Here is an 18,707-nt window from a genome sequence, read left to right as displayed (position 1 = left end):
ATAGGCTTTCATATGTCAGCCCACAGACTGCGTAGCACTTTCTATGTAGAACAATAATCATGTGGTACACCAAACCTGTTTAGGAACGTTAACTGCGCAGAGGCGTTGGAGCGGTCACAAATATACCCAGTTAAGAGTCATCCATTTCATTACCGCCCGCCCTGGGAAGATCAGGGTGCAACGAAAAGAATGTTCCAACAAATATTGACGAATTTAGAATGAAATCGAAGTCGTGCCGGACAACGGACTTAATGCCATGGCGTCCAGTGCCGAGCATAAGAAGCAAAAATATCGATTGGGGGCCACACCGACGCAGCTTCTGTCACAAAAGGGATGGCCTTTTTGCAGTCCTCTCCAATTCGTGAAGCTCATGAAACGACAGAACATAGATTCTTTCGTGGAGTGCTGAACTCACAAAATGTCGCGAAGAGGAAAATCGCCGAGGGAGGTATCGAGGTAAAGACCGCAGTAACCATATCGACTCCCTACAAGGAACGGAGGATAAAACGTAAAAGGACGCTCACCTGGACAAAAAGAACGAAACCGGACTAAGTAGTCGTTCCTACATCTGTCCATTTCTACATACAATACATTGTATCCTCTCCTCCCCTGTCTCGATGGACAGTGGTATATCTAGAGGAAATGGACCAGAAAAAGATGTTACACATAAGCGCTCTCAGGATCCAGCGTTCAAATGAGTAAACTCACAACTCGCGATTCCCGTTGTATAAGCCAGGCTGGTTATGAGCCTACCATTAACGAGAGATATCATTCAGATATCATTCTGCCTCTATGCTGTGAAGGCAATGAACGTCGCGATCCAATGTTGTGAGTAAATAAAAGTTCGACATCGCTAATAGTAACTGACGTTTGCGAAAAGCCGTAGACCGAACAAACACCAAACACTTCGAGACAACATTAGCATGACTTTCTGAATGTGATTGCAACCGAACTTGCAACGCCGCACCGCATCATGCATGGTAGGATTATAATCCAGACAGATTGCTAAACGACGTAACATTGATATATCTTTTGCCAGAAGGGCGAGTTCTGCAAGTCAAAAGGTGAGAAGCTAGTAGATGAAAACTTGGACACACCACCCTCACCGTCGCCAAGCAGATTTTGCAATGTGTATATCGCATTATTAACCACAAACATTGGTTGAGAAATATCTGTAAGGCACGCCACTGGCCCGCCTAGAAACGGATCGCGATACTTCACCAGTCCATCTTCGACATGAATGATGCACATGACCACCTGCTTCGGAGATTTCAGCAAATGACATCAGAAGGATAGCAAAGGCTGAGAATGAGATGAGTTTCCGTGCCATCTTCTATGGCCAAGGAAAATGTGCCGGGAGGTTGTTAGACAAATTTGAGCCACAGGATGCAAGGGCAGCGCACCGTTATGAGTGCAGGATACGATGTGGCGGTTGACTTGTACAAACACGATGAAACTAAGAGACCACTGTGATCCTTTTATCCATCCTTGATGACAACAAATGGACGGGGGATGTTCACGGGAACAAGTGCGTCAAGAGCATGGCATTTCAAGAAAGATCAAATTTTAATCGGGTCAGACACTTCTTGTCTCGTGGGCTCTTAAACAAGCAACAGCCGCGCAGTTCATCAATGAAAACATTGCACCTGATATCGTGTCCTGTCTTAAATCACGCTATTAATCGCAGAGGCAGTGGGACAGTCACGTACGTGTCTGGCTAATGATATTATTGCAGTGTTCCACTATCATCATAGCCACGAAACCATCACTTGTTTCCCAGTAATTCATCTCGGGAAGCTCGTTGAAGCCCGCAAAAAGATGGAATCGACCATCCGTTTGATCACCGTCGACCTCGGGGTCTGACACAGGGAATGGTTCTCTCGTGGTCGTGCACTATCTGATGATCGTTAGTGACGAATCAGATTCTTTGTGGATATAGTATGGAGCTGTGCCGAATAATCAATGATCTAGAGGCGTCTAATGTGAAATGCTGCGCAAGATCAGACCAAAATTAGCAGTGGTGCGGTGATCGCCTGATATGATATGACTTGGGAAAGATTGAGAGCGAAGGAAGCAAAGAGATCGATGGAGGCACACTGAAATTTTCTCATAATATGGTCTTCTTTCAACCCGGCTGAGACGACAGAACATCGATTCATGTGCAGGCTACCGTAAAGAGGAGAAATGCATCAAGCTAAATAACGCACCGCCCATTTCTGCGCGGTAATCGAGCCATTGGCTGAAGGATAAAATGGGAAAGAATGCCCACCCGGCCCAAAGATATATCCAAAAAGGCCATGCGTTCCGTAAATTCCGCCGTCAAGCGGAGAGACGAATGTGTGAGTAGGGAGTGGGCTGGTGCGATATCCACATCCCTGCCCAAACCAGGGCCAAGAAATGATGAGATCTGCGAGATGGGAAGAGGGTCTGCGAGCGCGGTGACGATGGGCAAGTGCATGTAAGCCCGCTTGGGGTCAACACACGTGGAGAGGATACAATCGTATAGCTTGTACACCTCCGTTCCTGGTAGCAGCTCGCTCGTTAGCTTCAGCATCAACTGTAACCGATCGCGGGGATCATCGTCGACAATGAATTTCATCATTGTAGACGCCACGATGAAATGTCTGTCCGCTCGGCTCGCCAACTTTGCAAGATCATCCTTCGATGGCTGAGGGAAATCAGTATGGCGACTTGCCAGCTCTGCAAAGGAATGCTGCAAGAAAATATAGATGTCATTGTCAACATCGGTACCGTCGAGCGAGATGATAGTAGCAATGCCCTACCTAGAGGTATTTCGCACAGCAACGGCCGCACCTCCTTGTCCTGAAAGGCTTTGCGGATATGTGATTCCGAGCCACTCGTGAGTAGAATGTGTGTCACGGGTAGATCAGGCTCACGAAGAGCCCGTGCAAGGGAAATTATAAGATCGGTAAGCTCGGATTCGGATGTGCATTTATCAAGGGCATCGACAACAAACGTCATGGGCGGACACTCGCGCAATCTGAATCGAAGCCACCGGAGAGGTTTGAGAAAGGGAGCCTTCATCTAGTCACAGAGGTGTGTCGAGGAGCAGTAGAGTAGGATTGTCGCGGATAACCCTGTTCACATCCTTCCGGATGGATGGAAAATTGTAGGCAAGCTTGCTGGATGGCAGGCTCCTACCCACCGCAGCTGGAGAGGTTCGAGGACGCTCTGCTATATCTTGAGCACTCACTGCGGAAACGAGAAAATGACCAGACCCTATCTGGACGTGGATAAGCTGTCTACCTACATAGACGCGATCTGTGCCTTGTAGTGTATCCATACACAAACTAGACTTGGGGAATTTGGAAAATTAGTCATGGGCGCAACGTTGCGCGAGAGGTCAATGGTCACGTGGTGTGACATGCGCGTGACCTTCGCCAAAGTGTGACATTTTCGGGTCGTGCAGCAGCCTGAGCTCGTACCAACCCACACTGTGCAAAATTGGTGTACATAGACAAGTATGGAAGTATGTTAATAGTTGGGAATATCACCTAACTTCTAACTGGACTCTTAGGCAATCCTTTTGCCACCGGCCCACCACTGGAAGCTTCAGTATGACTCATATCACCGAGGGACGTGCAAGGGCATTCCAACGAGCTGTAGTACTTCGGCGAGGATGATCGATGAGGTGGGTACTGACTTGGCTCGAGTTGAACGGTCTTTTCCCTGCGTGGTAGAAAGTTCATCTGAACTACCCCACGGGCCACAAATGCCAACTTCGGACAGAGTCATCGATCGACCTTCTGAAAGCAGCAAATGCTAAGTCCGGACGGAGATTTGACCACATTTTGGCCTGAAAAATTCGGACAAACCTATGGGGGAGTTTGAGCTGTGCTTATGAGTAGCATACACCAAATAGCTAAGGTCTTACCGCAACCAAGCCTAATAATAGAGGCTTCGTAGTGTGCGTGCATCGGATGCGAAGAGTAAGGCTCTTCGCACTGATGACACACGAGGGCGACTTGCACCTTGTTCGTTCGAAGTCATGGTCGGCGTGTAGAGGATATCATATCCTTACACCACCATGTCATCAGGCCATCCGGGCGCTGCGTCGCTCTCGCCGTTTAAGGAGCATGAAGAACCCGATCTCAACATAGAATTCAGTAACGTAGAGGCACGCAACAAGCTGGAGCGCAGACTCTTATGGAAACTCGACTTGCGTATGTCAATGCTGGTTCTCATCTACATCCTCAATTTTATGAGTAACTTCAGGTCAAGGCTTTTGGTTTATATCTCATTCTTGTGCTAGATCGATCGAAATAATGTTAGGTATGCCCTTTTAATAATTTTCTGACGCATTGTTCACGACGGATAAAGTGCGGCACGCTCGCGAGGGCTCGTCACCGACCTTCATCTCGAGCGTAAACAGTTTGCGACGCTGTTGTCTATTCTCTATGTCGGATATATCATCATGCAGATCCCCTCCAACATGTTTCTCAATTACATCGGAAAACCATCGCTCTATTTGCCTGCCTGTATGGTAATCTGGGGGATTATATCGGCACTGACTGGGATTACAGCAAAGTATGATGTATTATCGGTGTCTGACGAACTTCTGACCACTGTCCTCATATTAGCGTCACCTGGTGTGCTCCTAACACGATTCTTTCTTGGTTTTGTAGAAGCAGCGTTTTTCCCTGGTGCTGTATTCTTGATTTCGAAGTGGTTCGTGGACTATCGAGTATGTTATCAGCGGATGCCCTCAAATCTGATTTTCAGGTACAAGAGAGACGAAATTGGTCTCAGATTAACCATCCTCTCTTGGTATGAGTTCTACTTCTGCTGGTGGACAAATATATCCATTATCAGGGATTTTGTAGCGGAAACATCATTAGCAGTGCCTTCGGCGCTCTCATTGCATCAGGCATTCTCAGTGATATGAACGACAACCTCAGACATGCGGCATGGAGGTGATTCACTCGAGTTGATGTACCGGATTCAGTCTGAATCTCATTTTTTAAGGTGGCTTTTCTACATCGAAGGAGCTCTGACTGTTTTCGTTGCGATAATCGCTGTCTTTATTTTGCCAGACTTTCCGATAAACACAAAGTGGCTTTCTGATGACGAGCGTCGGCTTGTATTGAAGCGTATGGAGGAGGATGCTGGTGTTGGCGATGAGACAGAAACTGAGCAGGGTGGCCGCTGTCATGGCCTTTACCTCGCTGTCACCGACTGGAAGGTCTGGTGGATCGCATTAGCAGCGGCCAGTCAGGTAGTGGCATCGTCCTTCGCTATCTATTTCCCCACTCTTACTGCAACGCTTGGGTACAACCCAACGGTGACGCTGCTCCTGGTTGCGCCTCCTTTCGTCTGTGCCGCCATTGTTGCATTCGTGTTGTCCAGGTAAGCTTTGTGTAGGACCGTCTAGGAATTGGCCCAAAGAACTCCTCAGGCACTCTGACAGAACGCAAGAACGGTTCTACCACATGAGCGCTTCATACATCGTTGGTATGATTGGGTTCATTATTGCAATGTGCACCATGAACACTGCGGCCCTGTACCTGTCCCTGTAATCACATGATCTTAATTTTGGACTTATCACTGATGTTAGCCGTCAACAGGTTCCTCATGGAACAATCCAATGCAGGGATTATGTTACTGGTCGCATGGATCAGTACCCTCATTTCCTCGACCGCCGTCAAAGCGTGCAGTATGTTTTTCGCTCATCAATTCAATTCAGCAACTCGGCAGCATTGCAGGGTCGTGAGTAGTTTCATCAATCATGACGGTAGGAATTCATTAACGACACTGATTGCAGGTACGTCTGGCAATCGAATTGGGGCCCTACTTATCGATACTCGTATGGCATTTGCCTCGCCGCTAGCAGTATCTCGATTACGATGTGTTGGGTCTTCAGACAGCATCTGAAGACATTGAACAGGAAGCTTGAGGAAGAAGAGCAGGAGAAAGGGATCAAAGAACGGGGATTCCGCTACCTTCCGTGAACGTTAGCTACATACTGACATTAAATGGTACTATGTATTTGCGATATTTCGTGCTGAGCGCGATAACTGATCGTCACCTCCAATAACTCTATGCCATCCGGCAGGCAGCAATGTTCTGCTCCTTGACATGCAGCATAAATGATGGCACATACCTATTGTATTTTCTTCGTTCGTTGTTCAACCAATTATAAGATTTTAGATTACGGCGTCATCCATCACCAAAGGCCTACGGTATAGCCTGAGATCTCTTGTTAATTTACTATGCGGGTTCGCTCTAGATCTCAGACAGTGGCAAATGGCAAACATTTAGACGAACTTCAAGCGTATCTTCTCATGGCTCTTCAGACTAAAGCTAATCTTCAACGGATCCGTAGGCTCCCACAGAACGCAACTGGTATCGACATTCATGTCTGTTCAGGCATTATCTCGCGACGTCCACTACACCTCATGTACTCCCTAGTTGATTGATTAGCATTTCATTCGGTGCGTGTGCACTGATGGTCGTTAACCACGAGGCAGAATGCACACATGACTTATTCTGACCATTTGTATTTTTGTGTACAAAGATAATAAATTCCTCAAAGGCGACACTTGGGGAGAAAATCCCTAAAATTCATGTTGAGTTCGAGATATCGTAAAATACGTCTAGCACGAATAAAGATAAACGTCACCTGTTATTACGTGAACGTCGTTTGTAAGATCGAGAACTCGTAGATCACTGTGCCATCGTTCACAGAACGTAGCGGAATCCCTTTTCTTTGATCCCTTGCTTCTGCTCTTCTTTCTCTAGCTTCTTGTTCAACGTCTTCAGATGCTGTCTGAGAATCCAAGTCATCATAATCACAGTAGCGTTACAGGCGATCACAATGACATAAGAGTATCGATAGGTAGGGCCCCAATTGCTTGGCCAGACGTACCTGCCATCGATTTCGTTAATGAATTTCTACCATCACATCGATCGATGAAACCACTCACGACCCTGAAATGTTGCCAAGTTGCTGAAATGCATTGATGAGTGAAACACACACTGCGCGCTTTGACGGCGGTCGGGCAAATGTGTTATTGTTCCATGTGATCATCAAGACATGTGCCGAACAGGACTGCGCCACGAAGAATCTGTTAAGGGCAGTCACTATCAGCGAGACGTCCGAAATTAAGGTCATGTGCCTACAAAGATAGGTATCGGGCCGCAGTGTTCATGGTACATATTGAAATAAGTGACCCAATTATGCCAATGAGGTTCGAAATACTCATGTGGAAGAACCTCTCTTGTGTTTTATCAGAGTGCCTGAGGAGTTCTTCATCAGTTTCTAGATCGTTCGATATCCCAGCTTACCTGGCCCACACGAATATGAAAATGACAGCATATACCCAAGGAGGCGCAACGAGGAGCAGCGATGCAGTTGGGTTGTACCCAAGCGTCGTAGTAAGAGTAGGAAAGTAGACAATGAAGGACATCGCTACAACCTGAGCAACCGCTAGTATTGCGAACCACCACACCTTCCAGTCGGTGATAGCGAGGAAAAGGCCGTAACCGAAGCCACCGTTCTCAGTTTCTGTCTGGTCCCCTACACCAGCGTCCTCCTCCATACGCTTCAATGCAAGCCGGCGTTCATCATCAGTAAGCCACTTTGTCGTCATCGGAAAATCCGGCAAAATAAAGACAACCATTATCGCAACGAAAACAGTCAGAGCTCCTTCGATGTAGAAAAGCCACCTTATAAATGAAATTCAACAGGGTCCCTCGACAAATCAGCTTGATTGAATCACCTCCATGCGGCTTTCGCGCGGACGCCGTCCATATCAGCAAGAATACCTGATGCAATGAGAGCTCCGAAGGCGTTGCTGATCATGTTTCCGCTGCAACGGTGCCGCCAATGAACAGATATGTCCACCAGCATAGTGGCGCCCTTACCAATAGAGGATAGCCAATCTGGAGCCAATTTCGCCTCTCTTGTACCTGCAAATTGCATTTGAGTGCATCCGCTTACAACATACTCAATAGTCGACGAACCACTTCGAAATCAAGAACACGGCGCCGGGGAAAAATGCTGCTTCCACGAAACCGAGGAAGAATCGCGTTAGGAGTGCTCCGACGAAACTATTATGAGGACTATGGTCAGTCATCGGTCAGACATCATTGATCGGTCATACTTTGTAATATTCCCAGTCAGCGCTGTTATGACTCCCCAGATCGCCATACAAGCAGGCAGATAAAGCGACGGCTTTCCAGTGTGATTGAGAAACATGTTGGAGGGGATCTGCGTGATAATGTATCCGACATAGAAAATAGACAACAACGTCGCAAACTGTTGACCCTCGAGATGAAGGTCGGTGACGAGCCCTCGTAAGCGTGCTGCACTTTATCCATTGTGAACGATACATCAGCGATTCATGACAAGGGCATACCTAGCGGTGTTTCGATCTATCTAGTACAATAATGAGATATACATACATAGATCAGACACCTTGACGCGAGGTTACTCACAAGATTGAGGATACTCATGAGAACCAGCATCGACATGTACAGGTCCAGTTTCCACAAAAATTTGCGCTCCAGCTTGTTTCGTGCCTCTGTACCACCGAATTCTACGTCGAGATCGAGTTTTTTGCACTCGACATGCTCCTTTGAGGGCGAGATCGACACAATGTCAGAATGGTCGGGTGCCATAGTTGGGGGGTAGTGAAGACGGTGGGTCTGAGGGATCACCTCAGTGGTTCAGTGTGCCTTATATATTACGATACGCAGACCAATTTCATATCGATTGATCAGTTATTCTTTGGAAAGTAGCGGAAGCGGTACAAAAACACTCGCGCCCTAGGAGCGCACGCGGAATACCGGACTACCGTGACTGTGTTCGGGGAGAGTCGGTAAATAACAGTCATGTCCTGCCCACACGGTCCAGTTAGATTTCGTCTCGTAGAGTTGTAGTATACTCAATGACCAACCATTTTGTTTGATGGAGATATTTCTAATTGAGTTAGGGCTAGCTAGGAATGAAACGGTCACCTACATACGTCACGCAGGGTTGCTGGAGCTCTTGAAGACTACTAAGTGTTCGTGCCGAACCCCGCAATTGATGATCTGGCTGACCGTCAAATATATGTATCACAGTGCCGTGGGTATTTGCTGATATTTGCTGAAAAAGCCTGGTTGCTTTTGGCTCGTTTGGAGTTGTACAGACCAAGAATGTGTCAGCCCCAAGGTTGAACGCCTCCGAGTTCAATATTATTGATGCTGCCACATCCTATGAGTTAGATTCTTTATTTCTGACAAGGACACCTCTTTAGGCCATGAAAGAAGCAGAGTTTGCTATAGTGAGGAAACAGATAAAGCATCAATGCACAGCAACACAATATGTCGCAAATTCGTACTTATAGACCATGTTGACAGCAAAGATTCGCGTCCGCATGACGTAGTGCCACGGTAGTGCTAAGTGGACATAATAGCTACCGAGCCGCTGGCTATGCCGCTATACGTGCGTTATGTAGGGCATCAGTGGGAATCGAATTTCGATTCGGAAGAGCGGTCACTCACATTGGAAATCGACAAAAGGTCTTTCAGAAATTCAGGATGCATGAATGGCTGACATAATTGCACGATAGCACGCCGCCAAACCCGGCAACTTGTGGAACTTGTCTGGACTGTTGTCACTGATCCCAGAGAGGTTCAAGTTGTTCGGAACAGCAGTGACATGAGGCTCTGGGATAGTATTCTTTTAATTCAATTTAGCACCTGGTAAGCGTATGCATATACAAGTGCTTACTCTCACCGCAATATGTCCCCTGTGACACTGAAAAATATTTACTGACCATTGACCGGTCGACCAATTGCAATTGGAGATATCGATGAACCGACTCGTGCGTGTTTGTAGCGGAGTTTCAAGTTGCCAGGAATCCTTTCCTGCTCGTCGTCCAATTGAAGTAGTAGTGAGGCAGTATTCCGCTCCAGTGCCCTACAGCGTCTTGCTGCTGAAGATTTATCAGAATACAGGAAACTCGATGACACCCGACATATGCCTACTGAGCTGTCAGATAAGGATACGCTTCCAGTGATGTGCAATTGGTCCAAGGCGTTCAAATCTGCCGGTCTCATGGTGGATTGAAAATTCCTCCACGACGGACGGCGCTTCTAGCGTGTCGACCAACCTCGCCGGTGCTAACGATCGGAATTCAACAAACACGGGCGGGAAGTCATGAGTCAATGAGCTCTAGATCTCATCCACGTTTATTGTTTTCCCTGCAACTGATACATTTCAGATTAGTCCGCCAGAATGATCATATTACGCGACAACTTGTAGATGTCATGCGTTTGATGAAACTGTTCATCAGAAAATATCCAATGGTCTAGTAGGGCAACAAACGATACAACTGTCACCTGTGGAAGGATCCGGCGGGATTAGGTTCCGTGAAGTATCACATCGGGTGGGAAGGTTCGAAAGCGCATCAGGATTCAGATTAAGGACTCCTGCGAGAACGGTGTAGATTTCGTTGTGCTGTACTTAGCGTGCATGCTTCGTCCTCTATCAGCGACAGAAAGAGATCAACTAATAGAAAAACTATGGTATTTGCCTTCGAACGCAGATGAAATAAGAGAATATCAATTTCAGCCATCAACTCACAAAACGACAGTAATTAAGGTCCTACACCCCACACCTCCAGTCCTACACACTCAAAGCTCACATCCTTTTTAATGCCAATGCCGCCAGCATCCACACGAGAACATAGAACAGGGTTATCAAATGTAGGGCATGGTGCGGAAGATCCGTCGAGGAGGGAGGCATCAAGGTAAAGACCGTAGTGTCCATCTCTGCGCATCAAAGCGAGTTAGTCATTGATTAAGAGGAATACTGAAAATGAACAGGGAAAGAACACTCACCCGCCACCAAAAGATATGAACCCGGGCTCACAGAGCGCAACGTAATCATTCCTCCCTGTCCATTTGTACACATCAAGCGTCCCCTCTTCTGGCTCGTCCTCTTTGCTTGAAGGACGTTGGTATCTCCAAAGGAAGCTGGCCAGAGAAAATGAGCTCCGACGACTCAGAGGGCGAGGCGAGGGAACTCACGACTCGCCACTCCCGTAGTACCCTCCTCTTTCCAACCACAACCCATCCCCCATCCAAACGCCAAAAATCGCATCTCTCGCATCTTTCACTACAACAAGAGCCCCTTTTGTGGCACCGGGCGTTGACGGCAACTTGGGTTCACATCTGGAATACAGCGTATTCAACGAGATACCGTGCTGGTCAAGCGAGTACAGCAGAGTCCATGTTCGTGGAAGACGAGTGAGCGCTGGAAGGTGGGGACGAATCTGGAAGAGTATGGGTGAGTACCGGCTACACGCACTAAACAAAAGATTACGGACGAGATTTGCGATGGTCTCGCTCAGCACCACTGTCGTGCCCTCTCTCCTTCCAACAAGATTCAGAACATGCGTCTTCTTCCCCTTTCCCAATACGCCCTTTACTTCACTCATTTCCTCGTCCTGGAGTGCGTCTGAGAAGCCCTTGTCCCAGGTCCGATCGCCTGCGAAACCAGGGGCACCAGATGGTGGAATATAAGGGTGAGTGCCGAAAGGGGTGCCACTCGTGATGCCAGATGTCTGATGCGGTACATGCATGTACGTTGAGTGAGGAACGATACTAGGCGCCGAATTTACCAAGGTTGACGTAGAAGATCCCGTGGATTGTCTAGATCGAGCAGATGGCAGGAACGCTGAGACCCAAGTGGAGGAAAGACGGGATAACGTGGCATGTGTTGGAGGCGTGGCTGTGGAAGAGGGGAATGGCAACGAGGTTGATGTAGAAGGAATGTGTGCTGATGGGGGGGAGGCCGCTGCGCTGAGGCGGGGAGGAAGAGGTGCACGTATATTCACGGGAGAATGAGAGCTTATGCTCGTAGTGAGCACAGGCAATTTGTGTGGGGGAGGAGAAGGAGGGTTGATATCTGCGTCAATTAAGATCCCAGTTTGTGGTATCGAAGGCGGTGATTGTGTATCGATACTAGTTTGAGCCGGTGTCTGGTTGAGTTTCCAATAGGGGGGATAATGGAGGTTGACTGTGCGATCGAAGAAAATACAAAGGATCATCTTCATGCTCCAGCAGCTCATCAAGGACAACCCGTCTATTCTGCTCAGAAGCTGTTTTCGCGCTGGAGGTGAACTGATCAAAGTAGTGCAAGCTTGCGTTCCCAGTGATGGCAGGTCCTCGAGACTTCAAGGCAACAGGTTCGATCACTGGAAAGTCAAATGAAAGCGGGTCCTGAGTAGCAGGCACCGATACGAAGGCACCGAAATCGGAATCTACACTGGGCGCGCGATTTCTGGTTTGCTGCGGGCGAGTTGTTGGGGGCTGATCGCGAACGACAGGTATTGGTGTTGCTGGGGGCGTTGCGGGGGAGAACAACGTGGCAAAACGGTCGATCTCAGCTGCGTCGAGTGGGTTTATGCGTGGAGAAATTGGTCGGGGTTGTGCAATTGGCCTTTGGGAGGGTCGCCGTGTATGATCATGAGAGGGTAGGGGGATAAGTGGTTGGGATGTCATCGTCATTTTGTTATATGATGGTGTTCTGAGAATCGCGTTCTGTCTCAGTATTTATATTCAACGAGAATGGTCGACATACATGGAAGTTTATAACATGAGGTGCAAGATAGCTATGAGCTTTGAAGCTGCAGCAGGGCCTGATGGACATGATGTAATTAGTGAAAACTGATGTTATAGGAAGCAGATGGGACCGAGGGGATGCTCTTCTAAGGCTGATGACCGCGCTGATTGTATGAAAGCTACAGTAGACTGACCTGCTCAGTAAATATGACAAGACTGAGCTCTGTGCATGTACATTTCATGAGTTGCATTGCGTTGGATGAACGAAGCCCTTTGTGCACTCACAGAAGTACAAGTGTAATGCGTATGTGCTGAGCGCTGAGCGCTGAGATCGTGAACTCCTCAGGTTTCTTTACTCTCAGTGAAGCACAGGCGATGCTTACAAGGACTTTCAAAGAGAATGAAGAGCACGTCGAAGTTGAGAATACGTCACAGCCACCGCTTGGCTACGGCCATCATCTTCGGCACAAGCCCGCAGTAACTGCGACACGCATTATGGCTTTGCAGGCTACGAATCTCCTAATAGTGATGTAAGTAATGACTTTCTTCAAATATTGATCTATACAAGTACTACCTGTGGAAGGCCACTAATCTCTAGCTAAAACGCTACCGAAGGTACTATGTACGAGCATGGACGGTGCGCTGAGAGTGGCGTCTGCCTCGAGGATCCAGGGTAACTTCTCTTGGCGAAGACATTTATATCATCGAATGATAACAATACAGGCACAGGCAGCGTCCCCTTACTAGGACTCAGTCTTCCAATGTTCTGCTTGCACAGGCGCCGACGAAAGACCCGCACGGAAAACCCTAGCTTGCATCCTATTCTAAGCAATCATACCCCAGAAATCCCACCAGAAAACGACGCTCCCCTCTGCTCAACATGCTCATCCCTCAATCTCCACACAATCTTACATGACGGCGTCCAAAAAGAACACGCAATCCCCCTCGGTCATCTCACAGACATCCTCGACAAATCTAACCAATGCGGACTGTGCAACCTCGTAGCTATTGTCATCCGCCGTGCGTGGCACTTGGATAAGCTGCCTGGTATCGACATTGCTGATATTACCTGTGCGCTGTATGCGAGGGAGTGCGGGTATCCACGCATTCCTGATTATGTCTCTCCTGTATTCAGGGATATCTGTCATCGGCTGTATATCCAGTCTGAAAAACCTCGGGATGTTACAGCCGCTATAGCCGCCGCGCAGTCAAACTTCTTGCTGGATATTCAGCTCCTGGGAGAAGACGCTTTCAGGGTTGGCAGGACGGAAGAACTTCATGGCAGGAGAGTTGGTCAGAATGTTGATATCACCCTGTTGAAGAGATGGATCCACATCTGTGAACACGAACATGGAGAGCTATGTGAAAGAGTATGGTGGAGGGACGCTGGAGATGTTCTTCCGAAGAGCGTAAGAGTCGTGGATGTAACTCGAATGGCTGTGGTTCACGCTCCGCCCTCTTGCCGTTTTGTCGCTCTTAGCTACCTATGGGGAGGTACGGGAGAAGAGTATTGGACGACACGGGCAAATCTCAAGCGGCGCAGAGCACAAGGCGGCCTTGACATATCAGTGCTGCCAGGCACGATCTTAGACACCATTCAACTCGTCCGTCAGCTCGGCGAGCGATACCTGTGGATTGACGCGTTGTGTATCGTGCAAGATGACCCTAAGGACAAGGCAGTGCAAATCGGCGTAATGGAGCTTATCTACGGCAGCTCCGCGTTCACAATCTTCGCTGCGGGCGGCACTTCCGCGCATGATCCTCTCCCGGGCATCCGCCCAGGGACTAGGGATCCCAAACAACAAATAGCTAAAATCCAAGGCCTTCACCTCGCCGTCCCCCTGGTCCTCCCCCGTGAGGCCATAGCAAGTTCCGCATGGGACACACGTGGCTGGACATATCAAGAACTCATGCTCTCGCGCCGCCGCATCTTCTTGACACCCTATCACGTGCACTTTGAATGCGGAGAGGATGTATGGAGCGAAGATGTCATCGCAGAGCGCATCAACATCCCCTGGGATTCACACCCCCTGAAGTACGGCGGTGCAGGTGGGTTCACGTCCGTGCGTGCCCCACCGCAGTGGACGGACCATATATATATGGTGCACTATATGAGCATCATTGGAAAGTATACGCAACGCAAGCTTACCATGGAGTCCGACATCGTGAACGCTGTTACGGCGCTCATCAATGCTATGACCAAGGGGTTTAAGTTGGCTGGTGGTTACCCTGATCAAGCGTTCCGGTTCGGGATGCCCCTCATTGACCTGGAACTCGCGTTAGTGTGGCAGCCAACGGCTAATACATCCTGTATGCGGCGCATCCCTGGGGATGGAAATATGACGCCGTGGCCGTCCTGGTCGTGGGCTGCGTGGCGGGGTGCTGTCCAATACAGCGAAGTAAGCTTGTTCGTTGATGCACAGAATGGGGGCGTTTCTCCGTGGATAACCCAGTCACTGGTGGAAAAGTGGTATATTGTGGATGATAATGGTCAGCTTGTTCCCCTGGATGTTCGACGTACTGGTCGGATGGCAAGATCTGTTGAAGAAGCAAATTCCAGTCCATACGTCATTCCGAAAGGCGATATCGACGCACAAACTCTGATCACAGAGAATGCGCCCCTGCGGCCTGGGACGCTAGTATTCAGGACTCGTTCAGCTCGTTTCAACGTTACGAAAGCGGACGATGTCGTCGGTGCTGACCCCGAGGCGAACTACGTCACATATTCCATACTATCCGACATTCCTCGATCATCGACGTTAGTAGGGCGTGTCATCCTTCCGTCTTCCACCCATTCACCGACTTCATGTGAATTTATTGTTCTGTCTCGCACAGACGATGTCGGAGGGTTGTATGATGAGGATACATTGGGGAAACGATATCTCGGATGCATGTTGTATGTGATGGCCGTGCAGAAGATGCAGGGTGAGCAGCGGATGGAGCGGGTTGGGGTGGGGGTTATATTTGAACATGCTTGGCCGAACGCGACTCCGGAGCAAAATGTTGTTTTACTGGGATAACAGTGAAGTTGCTCGAATGCAGACTGAACGCCACACAGAGCATCATAGGATTTGAGGACCGTTTACGGCTCCCGTCATGATTGTCGACATGAAATGAATATTTTATTTCACCATCTACGCTCACATAAGCAGCATGTCATGTGTCAGTGTCTGTTCAACATACACATATCACATGTAAAACATCCATCCTCTCTCCGTGATCTCTCCGTGATTCTTCCCTGCTCAAACCAGAAGCATCTTCGTGTTCCAGGTTTATATGAATCAATTTCATGCATATTTGATGCCATCAATATACAGCTTCGACTTGACCGCGCGTTTTGTAGGTGCGTCAGCATTTGAACATCATGCGCGTCGCGCGACTCTGCTCCCTTGGCTGGGTCGTCCCCAAAGTTGAAGCTGCCGGCTTCAAGGTTAAGAACATTGACGTCCTCGGCATTGCACTTTTCTGTGAGCCGTCCGCCCCTCATCTCCAAATGCCAGATGATGACCTATCTGACCAGTACAAAATTCGGGTGCGTCTCGTTCATGTTTTCTCTTGCCTGCTTTCACTCGTGACTCTCTAGGACATTGTTGACGCCACTCCCCACCCCACGCTTGTGCAATATCTTACAGCACACGTGTATGCCACGTCCAGCTCAACCGTCATTCACTGCCTCCGGGTCTCATTCCCACGATACACTAAATTAAAGCCCAGTGGAGTATATTAGCGAGTCTCTTCGCTGACAGCACAACATCATTCACTGAAGTCTGACATGCATAATGTGGTTCACGATCATGATTATGGAGCTTGGCACCTTGATACGTTCAAGGTTCAGTTCTCAGTTCTCGCTCAACCCTCTCTGGACTGGGCCGTGGTAGCGGGGTTAGTTATTCATCCTTTCCGCCTGTCGCTTCATTGAAGTACTCATCTACACGTTTACCCGATCATCGAGCAGCTTTGTGTATACCTTTCATTGTATCTCATTTTTCATCTTGCTTGTAAATGACGGAGATGCTTGCAAAGCTCACAAGGAGACGAGAACACCAACGAAATCGCCCGAAAAAAAAACCGTTCAAAGCTAAATAAAATTGTTGTTGCGAGGATCATGAGACATGAGGACATGAAAAGACCAGAAACAAGGTTTGAATATTGATGAAACTGCTCCAAAGCTGTCTGAAGCTAAAACGCTGTTGATCGAGAAGGGGAATGCACCAGTCCAAAAGAATTGTCCGAAGGCCATTGATCAAGAAGAAGCATGCGCCAGTCTAAAAAACATAAGAAGCTCAGTAAGCTCAAACACCATAGATGGAACAGAAGTGCCATTGATGCTAGCTATAGTATACAATGAGGAGGCTTGACACCGACTCGGACGGACTTGAACAGCTGCAGGTGGAGGGTGACGTACAGTGCAGCGCCGTGTATGGCAGTGAACGAGGGCTGTGGGGGATAGCGTTGCATGCCGAGGGAATTGAGGGTGTAGATATGACTCATATGAGAGCTTCCGAGTCTGGAATCTGCAGTGGTAGTACAAGAGAGCACAGCTAGTAGACTACAAGAGCTTCCGCGGGAGCCTAAGCTAAACATCCATCCTCCCAAGGCCAGGATCCTATTTTAGAACTGAGGGGAGACCCTTTTGTAGAGGCTGGCCCTTCAGCCTGGTACGTTTCCCATAACAAAGAAACCAGGCTCAGAGACCATGTGAACCTCTTTGAAGTGGTGCCAAGGGTGGGCGCTCGCAAGATAGTCGTCTTTCACGACATCCAAGCAGGTTGATGCCCTCAGCGGCGCTACATTTGATTCATCACGCGCAAAGCGCTGGTGACCAGGTGCATCAGAGAACTGGACAGATTAGAATGATTTGGATAGCAATATATAGTACAGAACAATGAAAATACGGTATCAGCAGAGCTACTCGTATCAAGCATGCATGTCATTTCGACTCACTATAGATAGGAAGAAGACTTATGATTTTCTTAATAGGTTATGGGAAGACACTCGTATCTCTACAGTCTGCGGTGTATATATCTTATCTAATCACGAAATAGGGCAAATTATCGATTTAACTATTTTGCTGGGTAATCGGACGAGCGTAGACTCGTTCCTGGGTCTTCCCATGTCTTCCCGTATATCCTCTTTGCCGAGGTGCCTGTCCCTTGCCACCTGTGGCTGAAGGCAAGCGCTGACGTCCCCGTGCGTCGCGCGGCATGATGATTGTGTCTCACGCAATCCTCGTCACCACCTCCTTTAGTGGAGTCAATGATCTATGCGAGACTCGGTGAGAATGGTCCCTTTGCCTTCTTCTCACCCAAAACTCGTCTCGCTAGGTACGCCATATATGTTTACTTTCTCATTGTCGATTCTCACTTCGAATCACTTGTCTCGATAACACACATATTTTGCTCACCCATCCCATTTATGTACCTCCCGTTGTATAAGCATTGTACGATATGCATTACTTGGAGCGAGTTTGAAGCTGTTTGGCCTCCCAATCTATGGTCCCCCCGTCCTCGCGGTGGGTCCTTTTCTGCTGGCTAATTCCTTGCCGTCTGCATCACCATGAGACCTGAGCACTTGAGCGCTGAGCCCCAGTGAAAATAGGACATGCCATTTCCACGCGTAGCCACGCAGATATACTGTGGCTATGCTTGTGTGGCACGAGACCCATTAGCGGTTCATTCACGTTTTGAGCCAGTTACAGGAGCATTGAGTCGAATGAGTGATTATATGCGCTTTTTTTTTTTTTTTTTTTTTGGATCCTTGTTTATTGTCCTGTGGGGCGGGGCCCTATGGTGGACACTACCTACAATATCGTACGTTGCTAAAATATATCGTGACTCTGGTGTGTCGGTGCTAATCAATGGTCCGTGCATGAGCAGGGACAGTGACGCCGTCTCAAGGCGTTGGAATATTGTGTTACATTTTGCGTGCGCTTCTCCTCTTCTCTAGCTGCTCCCTCTTTCCTTCTTCCTCATTCTTTCTCCTCTGGGGGGGTGACGTCTCCGAAAGCCTGTTCCATTCTTCTTGTGCGCGCGATGTATTTGAGTGTCGCTCTGATTCCTTTGCTTTCGCTTAGATAGTTTGATGTGGAGCTGGCGCGGTCCTACTTCCATGCTGAGTGCGTTGCGTTGTCTGGC

At 48.4% G+C, this 18,707-nt stretch overlaps 6 protein-coding genes across 6 annotated transcripts; 3 read left to right on the top strand and 3 right to left on the bottom strand.

Moving 5' to 3' along the window:
• Positions 1 to 130: 130 nt before the first annotated feature.
• DFJ58DRAFT_917496 (uncharacterized protein) lies at positions 131 to 1,581 on the bottom strand (the record flags this gene model as incomplete). Its single annotated transcript, XM_041395532.1, has 6 exons — positions 1,098 to 1,581; positions 869 to 1,050; positions 709 to 749; positions 587 to 633; positions 416 to 485; positions 131 to 161 (listed from the first exon to the last, which is right to left on the bottom strand). The coding sequence occupies exons 1-6, from the start codon at positions 1,249 to 1,251 to the stop codon at positions 131 to 133; spliced, it is 525 nt and encodes a 174-aa protein (XP_041237370.1). The 5' UTR covers positions 1,252 to 1,581.
• Positions 1,582 to 4,048: 2,467 nt separating this feature from the next.
• On the top strand, positions 4,049 to 5,969 carry DFJ58DRAFT_908357 (MFS general substrate transporter; the record flags this gene model as incomplete). Its single annotated transcript, XM_041395105.1, has 9 exons — positions 4,049 to 4,236; positions 4,342 to 4,689; positions 4,744 to 4,788; positions 4,845 to 4,934; positions 4,987 to 5,367; positions 5,417 to 5,533; positions 5,586 to 5,625; positions 5,669 to 5,727; positions 5,783 to 5,969. 9 exons carry the CDS (start codon positions 4,049 to 4,051, stop codon positions 5,967 to 5,969), a joined length of 1,455 nt encoding a protein of 484 aa, XP_041237369.1.
• Positions 5,970 to 6,699: 730 nt separating this feature from the next.
• Positions 6,700 to 8,640, bottom strand: DFJ58DRAFT_734609 (MFS general substrate transporter; the record flags this gene model as incomplete). Its single annotated transcript, XM_041386518.1, has 10 exons — positions 6,700 to 6,886; positions 6,945 to 7,085; positions 7,141 to 7,257; positions 7,306 to 7,686; positions 7,740 to 7,829; positions 7,885 to 7,929; positions 7,984 to 8,070; positions 8,124 to 8,330; positions 8,379 to 8,398; positions 8,458 to 8,640. The coding sequence occupies 10 exons, from the start codon at positions 8,638 to 8,640 to the stop codon at positions 6,700 to 6,702; spliced, it is 1,458 nt and encodes a 485-aa protein (XP_041237368.1).
• A 1,861-nt stretch (positions 8,641 to 10,501) lies between these two features.
• On the bottom strand, positions 10,502 to 13,012 carry DFJ58DRAFT_817052 (TLD-domain-containing protein). The gene is made up of 8 exons (XM_041391776.1): positions 12,859 to 13,012; positions 12,768 to 12,796; positions 12,593 to 12,650; positions 12,088 to 12,538; positions 11,337 to 11,990; positions 11,038 to 11,282; positions 10,849 to 10,983; positions 10,502 to 10,779 (listed from the first exon to the last, which is right to left on the bottom strand). Exons 4-8 carry the CDS (start codon positions 12,517 to 12,519, stop codon positions 10,605 to 10,607), a joined length of 1,641 nt encoding a protein of 546 aa, XP_041237367.1. The 5' UTR covers positions 12,520 to 12,538; positions 12,593 to 12,650; positions 12,768 to 12,796; positions 12,859 to 13,012; the 3' UTR covers positions 10,502 to 10,604.
• Positions 13,013 to 13,221: 209 nt separating this feature from the next.
• Positions 13,222 to 15,721, top strand: DFJ58DRAFT_157670 (heterokaryon incompatibility protein-domain-containing protein). The gene has a single exon (XM_041378942.1). It carries the CDS (start codon positions 13,335 to 13,337, stop codon positions 15,591 to 15,593), a length of 2,259 nt encoding a protein of 752 aa, XP_041237366.1. The 5' UTR covers positions 13,222 to 13,334; the 3' UTR covers positions 15,594 to 15,721.
• A 216-nt stretch (positions 15,722 to 15,937) lies between these two features.
• Positions 15,938 to 16,300, top strand: DFJ58DRAFT_846664 (uncharacterized protein; the record flags this gene model as incomplete). The annotated part of the gene is made up of 2 exons (XM_041393338.1): positions 15,938 to 16,105; positions 16,157 to 16,300. The coding sequence occupies 2 exons, from the start codon at positions 15,938 to 15,940 to the stop codon at positions 16,298 to 16,300; spliced, it is 312 nt and encodes a 103-aa protein (XP_041237365.1).
• Between the last annotated feature and the right edge of the window lie 2,407 nt (positions 16,301 to 18,707).

This window comes from Suillus subalutaceus (assembly GCF_016647625.1).
Source record: "Suillus subalutaceus strain FC151 chromosome Unknown DFJ58scaffold_182, whole genome shotgun sequence".
Lineage (NCBI taxonomy): Eukaryota > Fungi > Basidiomycota > Agaricomycetes > Boletales > Suillaceae > Suillus > Suillus subalutaceus.
This window is presented reverse-complemented; position numbering and strand designations above follow the sequence as displayed.

Coding starts and splice junctions, on each gene's coding strand:
- DFJ58DRAFT_817052 (XM_041391776.1), bottom strand. CDS start 12,519: ATGACGATGACATCCCAACCACTTATCCCCCTACCCTCTCATGATCAT. Junction 11,283..11,336: donor GCGAGACCATCGCAAATCTC/GTCCGTAATCTT, acceptor ATACTCTTCCAG/ATTCGTCCCCACCTTCCAGC. Junction 10,984..11,037: donor TACTACGGGAGTGGCGAGTC/GTGAGTTCCCTC, acceptor TTCTCTGGCCAG/CTTCCTTTGGAGATACCAAC.
- DFJ58DRAFT_157670 (XM_041378942.1), top strand. CDS start 13,335: ATGTTCTGCTTGCACAGGCGCCGACGAAAGACCCGCACGGAAAACCCT.